The sequence below is a fragment of the Parasteatoda tepidariorum genome, chromosome 7 (genome assembly GCF_982258835.1).
Source record: "Parasteatoda tepidariorum strain Cologne lab strain chromosome 7, Ptep-v5.0, whole genome shotgun sequence".
NCBI classification, from domain to species: domain Eukaryota; kingdom Metazoa; phylum Arthropoda; class Arachnida; order Araneae; family Theridiidae; genus Parasteatoda; species Parasteatoda tepidariorum.
Genome location: NC_141761.1, coordinates 3,356,159 through 3,377,792, shown reverse-complemented (window position 1 = coordinate 3,377,792; position 21,634 = coordinate 3,356,159). Strand labels below are relative to the sequence as shown.

General features: G+C 27.2%; 1 protein-coding gene across 27 annotated transcripts in view; it reads right to left on the bottom strand.

The window, feature by feature from the left end:
• Positions 1–2,763: 2,763 nt before the first annotated feature.
• Positions 2,764–21,634, bottom strand: part of LOC147806723 (E3 ubiquitin-protein ligase RNF10-like) — a 141,265-nt gene continuing 122,394 nt past the window's right edge. For 9 of the 27 annotated variants that reach the window (XM_087167093.1, XM_087167081.1, XM_087167092.1 and 6 more), the window contains 9 exons: positions 19,616–19,670; positions 19,382–19,517; positions 18,838–19,014; positions 16,290–16,409; positions 15,595–15,666; positions 14,192–14,261; positions 12,576–12,709; positions 8,890–9,003; positions 4,732–5,627 (listed from right to left, as the gene is read on the bottom strand). In XM_087167093.1, the coding sequence (XP_087023219.1) occupies positions 5,490–5,627; positions 8,890–9,003; positions 12,576–12,709; positions 14,192–14,261; positions 15,595–15,666; positions 16,290–16,331 (570 nt within the window). In that variant the 5' untranslated portion in view covers positions 16,332–16,409; positions 18,838–19,014; positions 19,382–19,517; positions 19,616–19,670 and the 3' untranslated portion in view covers positions 4,732–5,489. Of the gene's footprint in view, positions 2,958–4,731; positions 5,628–6,240; positions 6,278–6,377; positions 6,523–8,889; positions 9,004–12,575; positions 12,710–14,191; positions 14,262–15,594; positions 15,667–16,289; positions 16,420–18,837; positions 19,015–19,381; positions 19,518–19,615; positions 19,671–20,560; positions 20,721–20,904; positions 21,629–21,634 lie in introns of those variants that run through there. The other 18 variants (XM_087167087.1, XM_087167080.1, XM_087167085.1 and 15 more) reach the window with 16 other exon arrangements.

Here is a 21,634-nt window from a genome sequence, read left to right as displayed (position 1 = left end):
AAATAAATCTCTTGGCATGATTCATTTATTTTTATTCTTTAATTATTCATTCTGCTTATTTTCTTGATGAATGTAGCAAGGAAAAAGTTATTTTCACAATTTTAAAGTAATATTAAAAAAATGAAAAAAGATAACTTGTAAAGCCAAACTAAAGCATTATTTAAACTATTAGCAAATGTTGATACATGCCTTCAAATCATATTTAGTACAAAACATTTGAGTTAATTTGAACACTTGCGATAAAAAAATTTTTATTTTAAATTCTACACATGCAGCAGCCTATGAAGGGTTAAAGCCTACTGAGCCCGTACAAGTTTTTGTGACTCTAGGCTCTGGAGTGCCAGAGCAAATATTGGGTGATCAAACAAATGTCCCCAATGTTTGGTACTCATTCAAGGTTCTCACTCAATTTCAGAAGGAAAAAAATTCCCTGACTTTTCCAGGTATTTCAGGAAAAATTCAGTGAAAAATAAAAAATCAGTGAAAATTTTTCATCAGAAACGATTTTACTTTTTATTTGTAATGCCAAATACTAGATTTTGTGACCAAAACAATATCATTGGAAGAGGAATAAAACATGCAAGTTTGGCTAAAATATTAAATTTTTGCAACAAATAACTGTAATAGATATCAGAATTATTTAACTCAAAAGTTTACATAAAAACTGTGGTCTACCAGTAAAAAACTTTTTAAGAGAGCGGGGGAAAAAACTAATTATTGCGAGTAAAAACTTTTATTTTTTAACATAAATGATACTATCTTGTGATTTTTTTCTACTTTTACATTTACATAATTAAACCTATTTTGCAGCAGGCCTCCCACTCAATTTCTGAAGAAAAAAATTCCCTGACTTTTCCAAGTATACTAAGTAAATTTCAATGGAAATCCAAACCATATTTTATCATACTGCAATTTTTCATCCGAAAATTTTAAATTTTTTAATTATTTGTAATGTCAAATATTAGATTATGTGAGTAAAATCATATAATCGAATGAGAATGGAAATATAGAAAAGTTTCTCTAAAAAAAGAATTCCAGTTTAGACATACTTTAATATAGTCCTTTTAATATAGACATACTTTATAAAATGACTCTACTAGATGCTAAAATTAACTCGAATCTCGATAACTGATTACTGTTACTGACAATTCTAAGACTGATCTATTACCAGGTATGTTGAAGAATTTTTCCAGGTATTTTGTAAAAAATTACAACTTTCCCTGACAATTAGAGTAAAAATAAAATTCCCTGAAAATTTTAGGTTTTTTGTGTTATCCCTGCCATTTTATTGACCCACTGAATGGATGAAAGGCTGTGTCAACCTTGCCTGGTCCGAAGCAAGAACTCTGGACCTAAGAATAAGAGTGCAACTTTACCACTGAGCCACCGGGACTATCTACAGTTAAAACAAAGGCATAACAGACAGAATTTTAGATTTTCAAATCCATGACTTTCCAAGAATTTTTCTTTACTTACAATTGAAGTTACAATTTTCGCCGACAAAAACACAACCATAAATTTGAAAAAGCATTGTAATAACATTAATTGAAATGATAGGTATAACTAAAACTGTTATACTCTGCATTTTCATATTAATGGATTTTAAACTTAAAAAACAGAGTAAAGAAAGAGTTGCAGCAATAAAATAGCTGGAAAAAAATACGAAAGCAAATAACTAAATACAGTCAGATATATGTTGTCATTTAAAGTTGTTTTATTTCTTCTTAAAAGTGTTATCTAAAAAGCTTAAACTAGAATTTTAAATTGATAAAATAAAAAAAATAAGTAAAAAAAAAATTCTGAAATCACATAACTTTAAAAGTTAATTAATTCACTCCAGAAATGATGTTCTTTCCTTCATTTTCTGAAAGAACACTATACTTTTTAAAGAACAGGTTAAAAACATTTTATATTTTAATAAAATATGACTGTGAGTGGGGATTTTGTTACAAATTTAGATATTCGTTTTATTGAAACACTGTGAAATTGGGAAAATTCTATTTTAAAAATTAAATTTTTCGGCGACCTAAATCCATGACGTATCATGTTTTTTTTTAAATAGTTAAAATCATAAGATTTTATGACAAATTTTGTTCATTACTTTCCATGATTTCTCATGACTTTCCAGGTGCGCAGTAGATATTTTTTTCCTTTGAGGCACAGTAAAAAGTAGCTGCTATTTTTTAATTATTCAAAACTATTATAAGCTCTCGAGTTTTAGTAATATTTTCTTATGATAGTTAGAGCCTATAATATATTAGTAAAATTATTATAAGCTCTCAAGTTTAGTAGTAGTCAAGTTTAGATTATCAGTGTTTATAGAAATATTTATCTGTATCAACGTACATTTATAAATGTATTCTTAAAAAATTCAACGCTATTTTTAAAGGAATATTTAAAACTAAGATGAAACAATATTTTATTTTTTTATTAACAGGAAATCCATTCAGAAAATATTTTGATTATTTACAGTATTATGGGCTTTAAGACAGCTTTGGAAGAAAATCTCAAGTGATACTGTCAAAAACCAGTTTACGACATCCAAAAATTTCAGCCTCCACGGTATAAAATCCTCTTTTTTTAAAATCCAGACACAAATCATCACTTTTGTATTCTTTTTTTTACAATAAAAATATTGTATTTCTTTACTTAAAAGGATTAATTAAAATGAGCACTGCATAACACTCATATAAACAAATTGCAATTAGATTAAATGTTAAAAAAAAATTATCTCTCGTTTGCAATTAAATTGACATTTAGTCATTAATATAAAGTGACTTTAATTTAAGTAAAAAAGAAATCAAAAATTTAATAAATATCTTCATTATAGAAATATTTCACAATAAACAATCTGTGTTCAAAAGTCGTATTCTTCTATAACAATCTCTTCATCAAGCAATATCTTGACATTTTCATCCGACTTGTTTGCATTGTTTCCTTCATCAATTGTGATACCGCTTCAAAACAAATTGTTAAAAATTTAAAATTTTACAAGAATAAAAGTAAGAAATCAATAATGATGAAAATGGGTATCAATAATGGTGAAAATAAAGATCGAAAGATACGGAAATGAGTTTTTCCTACCTTTTAAAAAGATATAGAATAATTTTCAATTAAAAAAAAAACATCCTTAAACATATGTTTATATCTCATTAAATTTAAAAAACTGAATTGACAGAATACTACAAAGTATAAAAAAGTCATTAGTATAAACCAAAGTCAAATAAAATTTTCCGATAATTCAATATACCTTGCACTTTAATGCTGCTTCAAATTTATGTTACAAAATTAAAAAAGAGTAATATTTTTGGAGGGAGTGATGAAATTATTTGCGGTAAGAGTTATTTACTAAGCATATCTGAAGATTTTCTTAAAGCAAACACAGATTTTTTTTAATATTAAAATCAGCAGACAGAAAACTGTGTTGAAAATTTTAATTACTTTTCGTTAATTCTTTTAAAGATATCAAGTTAAATAAAATTTAAAAAAATTAAGAATTTTTTATTTATTTATTTACAGAATTTCAGAAATTTACATAAAATATGACTTAGTGCTACATTTTTTAATTGATGTACAATTTTTGCTTGATATATGTTAGACTATGCCTAATTTTTGGAATATGAAGAAATGGAATTCTTGAATAAAAGAATATGAAGATTGCGCTTCAGATTAACTTTGTAAATTCTGCTGCTTGGTATATAAGTTGTACAGAGCCAGCATCAAAAATACAAAAGTAATAACCAATCAGTTTTTTTAAATGAAGGAATGCATTGCATAAAACAGATTGCATGAAACAGTTTGCAATAAAGCATTTAGCATTTATTTAAAATAGTTCTTAAGTATCAAGAACAAAATGCAGCTTTCTAAACTAGCTAACATTTGGTGAATGAAACAATCACCAAGTTACATTAGAAATAATCATACCTGCCAGCATTGGAGAAATGAAATCATTGAGATTTTACTAGCGAAATTTTTTAGGCTACTAGTAAAGTTTTACATCATGCATAACCAAAGTCAAAAAGAGAAATTTTAAATTGGATATAATGAAAGCAGTTACATTTAGCGAGGTAAAAAATATGTGTATAAATTTTAATCTAAAAAAGACTTTTTTAAAGCATTATTAATAATTACTTCAAACTATTTTAATTTATAATTGTCGTCTAACAGTCAACCCAATTTTTTGGGTTTACGACTACTAACGTTCAACTCCATAGAATTATAATTTTGAACCATATCCAGAAGACAAAGGAACTCCTGGATCAAGTATTGGGAGAAATTTGTCTTTGTGGAGGACTTTTTGATGGAACTAACCCGCATTTGCGTTACATGGAGAGGAAAACCACAAAACACTGCCACGGTTAGACGGCAAGGGGACTCTACCCTATGATCTGTCAACCACTGAAGATATTTTTACTTAAACTATTCACAATCATTATACTGTAGTACCGGCATTAGTACTATCTGTTAAGGAATAAGAAGTATGCCATCAAAAAATATTTTATTGCCAAATTTTTTAAAAAATTTCTTCAACAAAAATGGAAAAATTTGAGAATATGCAGTTAAACAGGAGATAGTCGTAAAATACAGGAGTTTTGGTTAAAAAAACAGGAGACTTGTGAGGTATGAATAATGTAACTCTAGAGAAAAAGATCAGAAAGTCTTTTCTTGAGTGAGGATGCGTGTTGAAATAAAGATAATAATATTTGTTTTCTTAGAAAGAAAGATGCATAATTTATGAAAGAGCAAAATGATTTGCATTTATTTAATTTGCATAAAAACAATACAGTATAACTGTACAACAACAAAGATTTCAATACAAGTTAGCGTTCACAAATAGTGGAATTCTACAATGCACATATTACTTAATTCTATATATGTATAGAAAAATTTATTTAGGTATATATTTAGAAAAAAAAAATCAATACCTTGGTAAATATACAAAATTAAAAAATACATGACACTTTCATTGCAAAAAATATAAAATTTTATTGAATATTTGAAATCAACGTTCTAATTTTTGGCTAAATTAGAACTAAAACATATTGCCTTTTTTGACAACTGCATTTAAATCACTAAAAATATTTTCTCACAGCATTTCAGTTTAAGTTCTTTTGTTCTCCTACACGGTCTATACTCTTCTGTATTGCTTTCAAAATGGTTCCAAGGAGTAAAAAAAAGTTATTTTAGATTTGTTTCAAAAGCCATAATTTTTATCACTTTTATATCTCCAAATAATCAGTTGCTGAAAAATTTTGTGTTAAGAGTTACGATTCTGAGATCTGTACAGTACTGAGTAAAAGAATGGTACAATCCTCTTCTCTCATTAAAGATAGCATTATCTCAACATATTTATCTTTATCACAACTTTATATTTTATTTTGTAACCAGTATTGAACAGTCAAGCCAATTTCAGGTTTACAACCATCAATGCTGTACTACGTTTCCTTGTACATTTTGAACCAAATCCAGAAGACAAGAAAACTCCTGGACTAACCAACCTTTGTAATGATGCGCACAATTTCCTTCTTAACACAAAATAGAGGCATGCTGCTTGAGAAGATATCATTTTCAATACTTATAAAACATTTTCTTGAGAGTGTAAAGACAGATGTATCTAGTCCTTCAAACTGGGAAAAAATAATAAATAAAAAATAATCAAAACACAAAATTCCTCAAAAAAAAAAGAAAAAGAAAATCCTTCACAAGGTATATAGATTATAATTCTTAATAATGAAAACCTAGAAATATTTCCTCGCAGAATTATGATATATAGTAACTGTTAGGTTATTTTAAAAGAGCAGAATGAAACTTTATAAAAAATAATGTTATTTATGCCCATACAAATTTTATACCAATTATAAAGCATGGAAGAATTAGTAGCTTTTGGAATTTGCTTTGGTTCGTTTTCGAATTGAGGCACTGTAATATATTGTCTGTTTTATTAATAGAAAAAAATAAAACTATAATTTTTTTTCCAAGAAAAAAACTATTTCGAGAGAAATGAATGTTTTCAGTTGTATTATTTTTCAAAACTCACAACATAATAATTTAGACAGCAAGAAAGCATTGACTGTATTATTACCAAAAGTAAGATAACAAAATTCATTTTACAAAACTACAATTAACCTTCAACCACTCACATAAGTACAGAGAAGTTAAGATATTTTTTATTAAGTGGTAATACCTTTGAAAGAAATTTAGGTTTAAAATTTTGCCTTTTTTTTTAAAATAAAGTCTCACCACTAAAAGCATATGTCAGAGATTTTTGCTACCGCCACTGGTGTAAGATAAAAAGAAAAAAAAGAAAGAAAATTTAAAAAATGAAAGCAAATATAAAGTTGCATGATATTAATTTTGCAAAGAATCTTCATTTATACCTTTGATAAATTTTCATAAAACTGAGGTTTGTGCAGGTCTCCATCTCCTATTATTTAAAGAGGACAACTTGAACAACAGACATCTAGATGCCAAAGACACCATACAATCATTCATTGTGTCATGACTCTGAAATATATATATACACTACCTTACAATATTTTTTAAAATTTCTCAAGAAATACTTAGAGTATTATTTAGTAATTTAATCAGTTTTTAGTTCATCAGATTTTTTATACTTCGCAACAAAGTTTAAAGCTTTCAGAATTTTAGGAAACTGATAATAAATTTTTTAAAAAAAGTATTTTTATACACCTATGCAAGAAAATCAATTAAGAAGCTTTTATTGCTTATTTTGGTAGTGGTTTGTAATAACAGCATAAAATTTTCTAAGCCTAGCTTAAATATTTATGGAGATTATACAAAACAAATTTCTTTGTCTTATGTTTTTTTGCTATAACTTTAAAAATATTCAGTACAAATTTTTAGAAAAATTTAAAACTATTTATAAAAATATTGATTTAAAATAATTCAATAAGCTCAAGATATGAGTATTTAAAGTAGTTTGTTTATATTGCGCATGTACAGAAAATTTAAAAAAAAATCTTTTTCATATTTTTCTAATGAATTGTATTTGGCAACTAATGAAAAACATCTGATTTCAATATCTTAAAAATTATCAAGCAATTTTTGTACTTTTTAAAAGAAAGCTAAAAATGATAAGGATTTTTCCACAAGTTTCATTTTGTAAGATACAACAAGATTTATTAAAAATGACACTGGCAATAATAGCCGAGACTACGAAATGAAATTTGCGAATTTAAAATATACAAAAATTACTTAGAAAATTACTTGAGACTTTTTAAGATATTTGAATCAGTACTTAGTTGCTAAACGTGGCTCCCTACACAATTATGATAAAAAAATGTTTAATCGAGACCCCCCAAAAAATGAAATATTAAGATAAGTTGTTCTTAAAATATTCTGAATTTTTTAAAAAAAGGCAAAGATCATTTTATTTTCAGACAAAAGAGTACGAGGCTGAAAGAAATAATAACTTTTACATGATCAGTTTTCTTTAGAAATAAAAGATTAAATTTAATTTAATAGCTCTAAAACTAATTTGAAAATTTTTTGAAAGAAAGAAAAATATAATGCATGAATATGTGACTTCAAAAACTCCTAATTATACTGCCAAGAGATTTTGCTTAACTAAATTGCACGGAACAGGAAAAAAAATTCAACTGAAACAAGTGATTCCAAAACGAGAGAGTGGAGTATTGCAAATAAATCAAGTGTCTCATGACTTTCAGTCCCAGAAATGTTTTTTAATGTCCCAATAAAGCCTTTTGCATGAAACAAATTTATTAAGAAACAAGAATTTAAAAAGAAAATTTCTGCTTTTTTAATGAACATACAACATTAAAAAAATTCCGCAATCATAGAGTCCTCGGGTATTGAAAACTTTGCATTACTTTCCAATTGAGCCCCCGTGTCAGAACTTTATCAAGCAATCTGTGACAGAGCTCTCAAGCACTAATATCTTTCTGCAAGATACTTTTAATAATAACAAACATATACGTTACTAATTTAAAATGAAAGAGCTGTGCTTAAAAAAAAACTGGATAACTATATTTAAAAAAAACTATATAAATTTTTAATTGAACATGGAATAATTATTTATTCTAATATTATGGGTTATATTCTCGCATTTTGTTGGGGGGGTTGAATTATTTCCTTCTTCGCATTCTGTAAATAATCATCATAACAAAAAAACGAAAAAAACAATTAGAAATCATAAAATCCGTAGAAGTATAATTGCAAAAAAAAAAGAGTCACGAAATCACGCAAATCGGACTCCTCAAATGCATGCTTCGTTTCAAGATCAGGCTGTTGTAATGAATATTGTATGAAAAATATCAGATTTAAAAATCATGGTGAAATTAATAGTAATAACTGCCAAACATTTGATAGAATTATTGCCTTAAAAAGTAAATACTCTAATGCACAATTCGAATTTTCCATATTGAAATATATAGGAATATTTAAAATCCAAGTGAAAATCAATATCAACATCTGCTGAAAATACAAACAAAACATTATTTACACACCGACACATCGAATTACGATACTACCAGCATAAATTAAGCAAGTCAAAAAGTGATTATATAAATGCAGGATTCAAATATTAAATGTAAATTGTTGTAGAAAAGAAAAGGAATTTTTTTTTCAAAAGAAAACTCATTCTGCAAGAGCTCTGTAACGTTCTGCGACAATGTCACCATGATTCTGCCACAGGGTAATTGAGTAACGCTTGATAGAGGAAAGTTTGGAAAAGCTAATGAGTTTGAGCAAATGTAAATATAAAAACAGAGTGTTCGGTTTTAAGAAGACAATAATTTTGGGGGTTCTTCAAATTTGTGGACTAAAAGATACATAAACCAGAGAAAACTATTTCTCAAAGTTTTAATTAAATTATTAGCAGTTTTTAAAAAAAAGTGATAGAGCACTCACGTAATCAGCTTTGCTTAACCAAAGTGCACATTCAAAGCTAACTTCAATTTCATCTACAAAGGGAATATCTTGCAAAAACAAAGTAAAATCTTCAGATGTCTTATCAAACAATTCCTAAAATAATACAATACAAGATTAGAAAACATCAGTAAATGAATTAAAGCGATAATTATTAAACAGAGTCTGCATTGCATACCTGCCAACATTGGAGAAATAATTTGAACTCAATCTTTCTGTTAAGTAATAAATAGATTATTTTGGCGATTAAAGATGTGGTATTTGTATTCTTTTTGATTTTATGATTGTTTAGATTTAAGAGCTTTCTGAGCATATGATATTTTGTGGAATTGTACTTTAATAAACAGCATGCTTAGAAGAGAAATTAAAAATGCAGAATAAAGTAGATAGAAGAATGATATTTTTGTCAAAATAAGTTCTGCATTTAAGAGTTGCTGTAATTCTGTGTATTTACGATGCAGCGACTTCATGTTCAGAAGTGCAATTTCATTTAGACCACACGGTCACCATATCAACTTTCTACTTTATAGTTAAGTACCTATATATTCGACAGAAGCTTAGAATTTACAAGTCAAAAATTCAGAATGGATAGCTGTTGGGTGAGAAAAGTATCCAATTCGACTATAATACATTGTTTTTACAAAAACCTCACATAACAAATGCATTGTATATCACAAAAGATGACATTGTGTAAGAAAATACTAGCAAAAGTTTGAAATCAGATGTCACAGTGGGAGATGACAAATCATTTTCAGAATACAATTCTGACAGTTTGAGCAATTAAAGATTCATATACGTATTGAAAGTTTTTAATGCTGGCAAAACAAATGAATTATTCACTTCTTAATAGTCCACATTTAAAAACTTTTAAAAAAAAATTATATTTTGTTGTTGCAGTTGTCTATTAAGGCACCGAGGTGAGATTTTTCTTGTTTATGCTTCCATTGGCGCCATCTATGCCCAAGAATTCGACTTCTGAAACACCCATAAGTCACATCTATTTAAAGCGGATCCATTCCTATAATCTTTCATTCATTCACAGATTATAATTTTGACCTAAACCAGAGAATGATCAATCTCCTACTCAGTACTCCCAGAGGCATAAAATGTTATGGGGACATGGAGGATGTTGTGACTCGGCAGATTAAACATGCACCAGTCACCATTTACTACATGGAGAGTCTTCGGTTTGCTGGATTACACAATTTTTTATGTGGAACAAAACATCTTGAAACCTTGGGAGTGTGGCTTGACAGCAGTTTAGATTTGAATAAATGCAGTATTTATTTCTAAATTGTTTACATCAGGATTAGAGGATCCTTTTCAAACATTTTCAGATGAGTAGGAAGTACATTGTGATTTGACTTCTTTGAGGGGTCACCTAAGCAAAATAAACTCTAAGTTATTTAGCACAATAGTGAATCCCACATGAAATGAACTAAACTTACGCTTGGAGGAAAGAATTTTTCCCAATGCATGAAACAGAGAGGAAATCTATTTTACTCTCATCTTCAGAGGAAGAAACACACTCTTGCACAGTTAAGGGCTTTTAAAGTCTAAAAAATAATATTGATAATTTTAAAATAGGAAAAGAAAATTAATAAACATCAACAAAATGGAACTGCTAATCCATACAAGATGTCTTATGTGTGAGTGCAAACAAAAAATAAGCACCTTTTAAGCTCTCAAAAAATATTTTTAAGCATTTTTAAATATTTAAAATATTTTTACATTTACATTAAAAATATTTTTATTTTTAGCATTAACATAATGCTAAATAATTTTCAAAGACTTTGCATGATTATGATTAAATAACCAGTTCCTGACAAAAAAAAAACTCTTTTTTTTTATTACATTAGCCAAAGATTTGGGGCATATTTAATTAAAAGAATTAAAATAAGAATTTAATAACAAGAATTTTTAATTTTGCTCATTAATGACATATCTTATTTTTTACACTTTTTTGAAGGTCCCTGCATTAACAAAGTAAGTTTCTTTTTGCTATCTTCCAATGCTGTTAAATATTCTACAATTCTCGACTTAGCCTCAGAAAATAGGATTGGTTCGCTTTCTATAATTGACATGTCTTTATTATTTAACCCATCTTTCATACTTTTTTCAGTTGTGGCTAAGAGATCATGAGAAGCCTTCATGAGATAAATAATTTGGTGCATTTTCATAACAAAAAAAGGAAATAACATTAATTTTCATAATTAATAACATGTAACGAAAAAATAAAAGCTAATTTTGAAGGTTAGTGTGGGTCTTCAACTTAGATATCTTAAAATTGCCCTCCCCACCCCAAAAAAGTACTATCTCTTCCACGAGCAGTATCCCCCTTGTCAACACTATTCTTTTCATTTAGAATTCTTCACTCTCCTTACAGAATATCATTCTAGGCAAATGGCAGAATATATTAATGAATAAACCAATATATTATAGAAAGGACATGCTTTTTTCCCCTTGCCTGTAGCCCCCTTCCCACACACATATTCCTTTTTGTCTCTCTAAAATGTTTTACCCTTGATTGTTGGTTTAATTCTAAGCGATAAAAAAACGACTTTTTGTTTTAAAAAATTGTTCCTATGAACTATACTGATGCTGAAAATTTAAGGACTTTAAAAACCAATGTATCAAAATTAAGTTCGTTTAAGGGCCCTTATTTTTCAAAATAAAAATTGAGCAATTTTTAAAGATTTTAAGGACTGTGGGAAACCTGTAGTAATACAAACAAGAGATAAGTTAGAAAGGAAAGGCAATACACCTACAAGAACAAAATACATTAATAAATATTTTTCTTCTTCCTTTTTTGATTGATAAAAGCTAAATTTTAGTTTTATTCTATTGATTTTTTATTACTTGATAAAGAAAGCGAAAAATAAAAAATATTTTTAAAGCCATAGATTTTATACTTAATTAATAATAATAAAAAACATAACAAAAGATACAAATTAAACTGAAGAACTTGTACCAACAAGAAGGTAGCTTTTATGCACAGCAAACTACTTAATTGTTGTCTAGGAGAGGAAGTAAAGCTTAGCATAAGTTTTTTCATCAGTTAAATAAATTCTGATGTGAAAGAAATTAAATTATCCTGTTTGCTTTCTAGCAAATCAATATCGGATTTGGAGCAATAAAATTGTTTTTCAAACAATTCTTTGCAATAAAAATAATAATTGAAATTTCAAATTGCTACACAATATTTATGAAAGAATTAACAATACTTCCTTAAGTATTCCACAATATTTATTCAAGTGCCACACATATTTCTTTCATAAAAGTTTAAAATCATGGCAAACAAAACAAAATATGACGCACATTTTTTCAGCTATCCAACTAATAATAATTTAATATTATATAATATAATTAAAAATAATTCTTAAAGTATCCCTTTTGCAGCAAATAAAATTAACAAAAAGTATTTCATGACTGTTATTCTCAAATATGAAAACAACATAGAGCTTACCTTTAAACTGAGACATAGTCTCTTTTGCGACAACAGAAGAAAAATTGAATTCTGCAACATGGAATTTGCAGGTTAACAGCAAATGTTAAAGATATCTCAACCTTTTCCGAAGATCCCGTATGAATGCATGAAATATGGTGTAAAATTTTATTCAGCGAAAAAGCCTTAGAACAAGGAAGTTTAAAACAAGAGGATTACTTACTTCGGTCATGGTGACTCTTTCAACTTCAACAAGTTTAGTTCTAATTGTCTCAGGAGCAAATTCCAAGGAGCCATATTCTTTTAACAACATCTTTACATTTATGTTGTGAATACAAATGTGTTGCCCATCTTCAACTAAAGTTAAATGAAACAAAGAATGAAACAGTTACAATACTTTAGATTACTTTAAATTCAAACTATCTATATGTAGAATAAACATAACAATAAATGACTTTGGTTTGCTTAACAAAATAAATAAGAATGACAAGAAAGAAAAAAAAAGGGAAAATATATTTTAAAAACTTATTAAGATTCTTCACACTTTGAAGATAAAAGAGAAATTGTTTCAACTTTATAGTATAATAATGCAGTAAAACATAGATAAATAAATACCGTTAGAAAAATGTCACCCCTTTTCTTTCTCAGTCTGAAATAGAATTCATACTTGCATCACATATTCCATGCTATTCAGACATTTTGAAACACTAAAAGAATTTTCAGTAATTTAAATATTTTTTTTCTTCCTAAAATAGAATTAGAGTGACTGCAATTCAGTAACTTACAAGTTAAAACCTCACCTATGAATTAGAGATTCATTGTGGATCATTGAATTTCATTTCACAGCCAAGTACTGTATTTATTTAATTGGACAACAAAGTACAATAACAAACATAAGGTCATTTCATTATTTAAGCTTGCTCTGAACAATAAATTTCACCATAACAATTTTTTATTTTAGGACAAATATTTAAAAACCACAGTTTTTTTTTATATTCATTTTTTAAACTTAGGCACAATAACATTTATTTCAAACTCAGAGAATGACGAGATTGTTTTGATTTTTCTCAATGGGATTACAATAGGTTTATGTCTGGTGATGCTTTTTATTTGCTAATTCATTTAGACTACTAACAAATAAAAACACGACACATTCAATGCTAACACCTTTTTTTACAGCAAATACTTCCCGGAAATTTTTTAAAAAAACCTGTTTTATACTAATTTTTAACACATAGAAATTTTCATAATTAACATATACATGTTTTAATTATTGACATATAGTACCTGGTCAACTGAAAACATTTAGCAAGTTTGGAAAACTTTTCTTTAATCTACTGAAAATTTAAGTACACAAGATCACAATTTTAAAGCTGTAACTGGGAATAGCATGATTTTAATACAGGCCAAAATATTCTCATAATTTTTCCTATCTGAAATGAAACCTTAAATGAGAGGTTACCCAATTCATGAAATAGATGAAATGGCTGGATTTTTGGACTCCACAAAAACCTGTCACAGCTAGACTTTCTGGTGATACATCAACAAAATGCGTGCATGTAAAAACGATATTGAATTAAAGGATTCTAAAAAATTTTATCGCAGCTGCAACTGAAACAATTTCTCCAGAAATTCTTCAAATAACCATGTTTGAATGTCAATCATCAATTAATTATGTCTACAATGAAACATATTAGATAATTAATTAACTTGCATCTTATAAGAAACTAAGAAAAAATGGAAAGAAACATTAATATTTTAATTCTTTTATATGCATTAACATATTTTTATTAACAGTAACAAATATTTAACATTATATGATAGGCAAAAACAACATACTTTCATGTAATTCTTCATAAGACTCAGTTGAACTTGTTGAAATAAGATGTTTTCTCTCTGGTACATTACCCTAAAATGCAATTATATGAAACTTATACAAAATTTAATGCAAATATTTTTATTTTTAAAGAGATAATTTTAACAAGTTAACTAAACTAATTCTAATTTTCCTAAGTAGTATATGTTTTTGAGGAACTAAATGAACTTTGTATCATTAACTGCAAAAAATATTTTTAAACAAAATGTAAACAAATTATCTTAACATTAGACAAATTATCTGAACCTTAGACAAATTATCTTAAGCTTAAAAATTAGAGACACTAAAATTAAAATGTGTACATGCCACCAACCTTACATTCTTAAAACCTTAGACATATTAATCGCATTTTAAGATAGCAATATGAAGTAAAAGATTTAGTATATGTATATAATGTATTAAATTTCAATAAAAATTCCACATAAATTACATTCTTATATTATTTGAAAACTATAAAAAAGATAAAAACTTGAAATAGCTTTATTTAAAGCAAGCAGCAATAAGGGAAAAAAAGTGACTCAAAAATGTAAGCTTAATTGTCCGAAAAATTTACATCATAGAAATGAATGTCGAGCATTGTAAACTCAAATCAATAAAATGAAGCTATAATTTAATTATTAATTTATAGATAAATAAGATAGTAAAAATTTTGAAAAGAATCTAGAATTTTTATTTTAAAAGGTTTTTTTTGTATTTTTTAAAAGCCTGCAAAATTAATAAAATAATTATTCTATATGAATCAATCTTCATTACTTAATAATAATAAAAAGCATATAAACAAATATAGACAAAAGTTCAAACTTTTGCTTCCCTTCATTCAAATTGAAATTATTTCTAAGAGCAAATTCTCACTAAGTCAGTGTCAGCAGAAATGTAACAAAGCATGAATGTATTTCATCCAATGAGAGCAACTGCAAAGATACTGTCAGGTGTTATCTGATATGAAACTTGTGACAGTTTTACTGGCGCTCTCTTTTGAGCGCAAACAGATTAATGATGAAATTAAGAGGATTTTTTTAAACTTTTTCACAAAAATATAAACAAATAATAAAAGAGGGGAAAATTTTCGAGATAATAAAAATTGGAAGGCAGTAGCAAAATACAACTCCTGTTAGAAACAGTAGAGTTGGCATTTATGAAATTATGCCCACCAAAAAAAAGGGAAAATAATAAAAAGAAAGGTTTAGAGAAGAAATTTGTTTCCGAGGTAATATATAGCTATAGAAGTCATAAAAAGACACTGTTTGCAAGAATATAATATTCAAATAATTCAAAGAAGAAACAAAATTAAAAAGTTTGTTTGCTAATTTTGTTTTTAAAAGACAAACACTTTGTTCCAATAATTTTTTTTTAAAAAATCACATACATTGCTTCTATAAATGAGCTCCTTAAGTTGATCTACATTCTGGTTTAAAGCAATATCCCTTTCATGAAGTAGCTGCAAAGAAAAAAAAACTTCAGAATGTTAAATACCTAATTAAATCTTTTAAGTGATAAAAGTTGACGAATGTTATCAACAGGTTGTAGGGATACAGTTATCTTCTTTTAATGAACACTTGTGAAATAAATAACAGTAAAATTTTTCAATAAATCAATTAATCAAAAAATTTACAATGGTCTTCCCTATACACAAACAAAAGTTTAATGAAATTTCACTTTTTCTGGGCAGTGTTAGCATTAAACTCTGAGCACATTATATGCAACTAACATCAGAGCAAAATTCACTTAATAAAGATATTAAGCATGAAGTGAAATATGAACCATGCTTTTATGAAAATTCTTTCAAATTTATTTTATGTATAAGTAATATAAGGATAGTGAACACTCTGTAAAATATTATAATATTCAATGAGATTTTATCAAGATACAATATTCAGTTCAAATATTTTCATCAATACATTAACTTTTCAAACATTAATTATTTTTAACTGTTACAGTTCATAAAAAATACAAGAAATATTAATATCACAGGTATAAATTTTAAAAATTAAACTTAAACTAAAAAAAAACAAATCAGATAAGTTAAAAATAATTGAATTATTGGCATAACTTTGACCTTACCGTAAAGGCAGATTCCATAAAGCAAGCCACTGGAGTGTCCATTTCATAAGCAGCTCTCTCTCTCTTTCAATGACAGAAAAGACTTCCTTCTGACCAGCCATAAGTAATTTCTGGAATCACCTAGAACATTCTTTTAATTAAATATTATTATTTAATAGTTCACATTACACACATATGTTCCTAAGCAAATAATGAGATAAGAAAAAAAAATCTCTTATGCTAAGGGTTTTTTCAGATATTTTTCTAACTTTAAGGAGATTTTTAAAATATAATAAAATTTAGACATTAAGGGAAATTAATAAAATTTAACACCCATCAAGCGTTGGGCCCCTGGACAGGACAGAAAATCTGCAACTTAAATTACAAAACAAAGCTTAGAAGAGCTATTTAGTCATTTCCACTATAGGTGGTAGAAATACATTTGTGTAGACAACATGATTTCTTCTAATCAATGAGTACAACGCTGTTGAAGGGGGGGGGGATTCATTGTTGTATGCAAGAAACCAGTAGAGGCTTGAAAAACAGTAAAAACTTGAAAAACAGTAGAGGAAAAAATTGTATTGACTGCTTACAATAGTACATCAATGGTTAGAAGTTTGCCGAAGACCACTTCTCTCAATCATGGCATCTATGACTGCAAGTTTGCAAACAATTTTCGAATGCAAGTGAGCAATTTTCGATTGCAAGTGAACAGTGATAGTTGTGGCAATGATTATTATTTTCCCCTGTGTTTCTTTTATCATGACTCATCCTGTCGCTGACATGATAAATCCTGAAGTGATGGAGAATCTCTCTCACTTATGTAAACATGCCTTCGTTTAATTGCGCAAATCCTGGTTTTCTTTTTACATTTAATGCAGTCGTTCATCATTTTTAACCATTATTTTGCAAAGATATAATATTAAGAAATAATATTAATTGTTAAGAAATAATAGTCATTGTTAAAAAATATTAAAATACAATGCTTATTTTTTTTTAAAAAAATATGCAATTTACTACTTATTAATATTTTATTTTTATTCAATGATCATTTTTGCTTTTTAATGCATTTCTCTTTTTCTAATAACGAACTGAATTTATGATGGGGGCGGGGGTGACTCAGAAGTTTCTCAGTCTTTTTTAATCCATTAACGAAGTTTTTATTTTTCTGCTCATGAAGATATTTATAAATACTAATTCAATGAGCGTTTTCATACTGATTTTATATTTCTAATTACTTATGTAATGACATAAGTCGCAGCAGGCTAATTTCTGCCGCATGTCTCCTTCCCTCCTGCACAAGTTGTTCAGTTTTTAAAAAAAAAATATACAATTGATTGTTGATAACTAATCAAAAAAGGGCAAGAATTTGAAATTACCCAACACCAAATGTCAAACATTATTGTAACAAATATATTATATTGTAACAAATACATTAAATTGTAACAAATACATTAAATTGTAACAAATTATTGTAAAAAATAATTTATAAAAAAAAATACATTTTCGTCATTGACAGTAAATATAGCTGTATGAGCATTTTCAATAGAAACTGGTAAAGAAATCAGTGATCCTTTCTATCTTTTCATTAAGCATAATTTAATTTCATCTCTAACAGTTACAGAACTTGCATAGTTTTATGGAAGCACTGTTTAAAAAAAAACACAAAGAAAAAATTTTAAAAATTATTTTCAATTTTTATTAATGCCTTTAAACTTGTGTCATTGAAAGATAAAGGGAAAAGCAAAGGCATTCCAACAGTTATATTATATGTTAAAAATAATTAGCCATCATAAGACAAGAACTAAGAATTTAAGATTTCAGAAGTAAAAGTTTATCTAAAGCTACAAAAATGTGCTTAGCACTTTTAATTTCTGACTTCAAAAATTGTCGTTACTTTCAACAGGGGTAAATGTGGCAAAAATTGAAACTTTTAAAACAGAATGTAGGTATCCAAATTTTAAAAGGGTAGAAAAAATTAGATACAAATCTTTATACTTTAAAAATATAAATATACTGAAGACTTATGATTGCTAAAAAATATATAATTATAGGAAATAATCTCACTTAATTTAATTTAATCATTAATATTTTATTATTACATAATAAAGTCCTCACCGCGTAGGAAATTAAAAGCAAAGAGTCTATATATATATATATATATATATACAGATAGATAGATGGATAGATATACATACAGACAGCAACACATGTTGTGAAATATAAAGAAAAATGACAAATTATTGTTATCTTAAATTTTTTGCTTGTCTTAACTCACTTTTTTTTTTATAAGAGAAAAAATAAATAAAATCCACCAAAAGACTGAAAACATATAACTAACTTTAATTTCACTCATTGAATTTTATATATATATATTTAAATAAGATGAGAAACAATACTTCAGTAATTAAATAATAAGTCTAAAAACAGATAATAAATGAAAAAAAACAGATAATAACCATTTAAAGTAGAAAATTGAATTATTCTTTATTTATATTTAGTTGAAATTTCAAATCATCATCAAGAAACTGTCAAGTTCACAATATAATAAATAAATAAATAAAATTACCTTTTTAAATCAATTTTCTGCACTGCTTCAAAACAAATAGGACATTTTTGCCAAGATTTATCAGTTAAAGCCAAATAATGTAGAATGCCGGGAGAGCAATAAACATGTCCACACATCTTTGCAGCAGTTGAAATGTGAAGACAAATTGGGCAAGATCGCATCATGACATGTTAAACGCTGAAGAAATACAAAATTCTGCGATATGTACAAGGACAAAAATTATTGCAGAAATTTTCAATTGTTTAAAAAAATTTTTTTATCTATTATGTTACTTTTTAATTAAAACCTAAACAATATTATTTTAAATTAAGAGATAAAATTTTTGAGCACTTTGTTGATGCATAACAACAATTAAATTATATCTTAAAACAAAATTTTCAATTTCTTATGAAGTGATTAGCAAAAAAAATTAACTAAAAGTAATTAACTAAGAAAATATTTCTTGTGCAGGCTACTCGATGTAATATAAATTACATAAAACTATACATTTACTAACAGCATGATTAAAACAGAAAACAAATGTGCTGTAAAATAAAAAAATTACTTTTCCCAATGTGACAGACTATCTCACAGAAAATCTGCACATACTATTTCTTCAACTAATGACCACTCTACAAGCTTATCTGGATTGTTTTGGTACATAGAATAATCTCCATTATCCCTTGCAACGAATTGGCAACCTAAAATTTTAAATAAAGTTTCATTACTTTCATACATAATAAATAATTTAAAAAAGCACACATGGTGTTCTACAGCTTAACTTCTGATTAATACACACTTTAATGATCCTAGTCAAAATCTTCGCCCAAAGTGTTGCCAATGAAAATTTAAGTCTGGAAAAAAGAAAATACTATTATAAAAATCAGAAATTATTATCAATGTTAATCAGGGTACAAGTCGGGACCAGAATGAAATTCATTGAAACAAAGAAAATTTGTTAGATGAAGCTTAAAAGCTGACAATTGTTATTAACATGTTGAGAGTAACTTGCATTTTTAAAAAAATTCTCGTTAGGCCAGACATGCTATCTAGAAACGCTATTATTGCGGTACAGCAATGTGAAGCGTACTACTAACAAATTTAAATAAAAAATTGATTTGCAATAAATAAAAATTAAGTCAATTTGAAATAAAATTTCAATTATTACTAAACCTGATTTTATTTTGATAAAAGACAAGACAGTAAATTTTAAACTGTAAAGATTCAACAAAAAAAATTGCGTAAAAAAAAAAAAAAAAAACTTAGGAAATAAGTGAATTTTTTCAAATGGACCCATTCCATTCACCTTGGTCAATTCAAAGTATAAAATGGTAATATATTTTATATTATAAAATAAAAAAAGTAATAAGTATTAACAATAATAAAAATAAAAAAATCATTGATAATTGTTATTTGATGATAGAATCAAAATTGGCTATACAGTACTAAACTGAAGTTTAAAGGAGGAAGGACCAAAGCACCTCAGAATCACATAACTTGTAAATGGAAATCACAGATTTTGAATTTTTCTTTTAAATCTGATTTAAAATAAAATTGTTTGAACCAATAGTTTTAATTATTTTTAGATGTGTAAGTAAAATTCAAAATCCCAGTTTAAAATACTAAGCAAAAAATGAACAGGAAGTAGTTAAATGGAAATAGCTGGTTTCGAATTTTTCTTTTAAAATTGTTTCAAATATACACAAGAAAATTTCTTACTGAAAAATCATATTAGAAGACTTACAACAAGAGATCCTTATTACATTTTGGATGGTTTAATCCCTTATTTTTATTATATCCAGAACCAGATCGCCTACCTTCTCAAACATCAAAAGTAAAATTCAACAGTTCCTTTCTTATAACCCTGTGAGTAAGATGGTTCAGCAACTTATTTTAATCTGAAACTGAATGTTCAATACAACTCTAAAAACAACTATTCGTAAAATATATATTTTTTTTATAAAATACATCAATATATCTTTTTTACTTTTAGAAAAGAAAGCATGAAACTAAACTTGATTAGGAAAAAAAAATTGCACTAAAGGCTATCTCCTAACTATCCCAACTTAACCACATGTTGTTACAAACCTTTTTACTAGAAAAGGGCTATACAAGGATGCACTGAAAAACTTCAATGTTGTGATATCTTCTCCAATCTGATGTCTGAATCTTTTCTCAATGCATTAAAAATTGTAATTTACTGAGACATGCACAATGTTTCCTGATGGATTGATGTCTGCACTTGCAATGGGGAGCATTGTTCCCGATTTTCAATGCGCAAAAAAAAGCACTTCTCCTTACCATAACATCAACGACCGCAAGCTTGTGTAAGAATTTTCCGTCGATCGTAAGTGAACAGTGATAGCTCTGACAATGTTGGTTATGTGTTTCCCCATAGAAATGTGCTTTCTGAAAGGAAATGGAAAAGAAACATTCCTTCCCCATGTTTCTTTCAATGTGACTGATTGTTTTGCTGATACAATGAATTCCTCTGTGATAAAGAGTCAAAGTGTTATTGAATTTCTTAGTTATGGAAATGTGCTTTCTGTTTCTGCCATTGCTTTTTAGACAGTGCTGCTACAAAAGATGCTCAAATTCTTGAATTCTTCCATTCAAATTCCTCCATGAAGTGAATTCTTGAGTAGTAATAGATGTCTTCAATATCTTATACTTAGTAAGCTGGCCCCTATTTTTCAACAATTTGCGCATGTCTGCCCTTCAGTGAGTTTCAAGGTTAAGTTGCCACTATTTAATTTACAACCCTCGTATATTTTTTCACACAAAATACCTATATATAAGTATAATTCAAGGAGTTTAC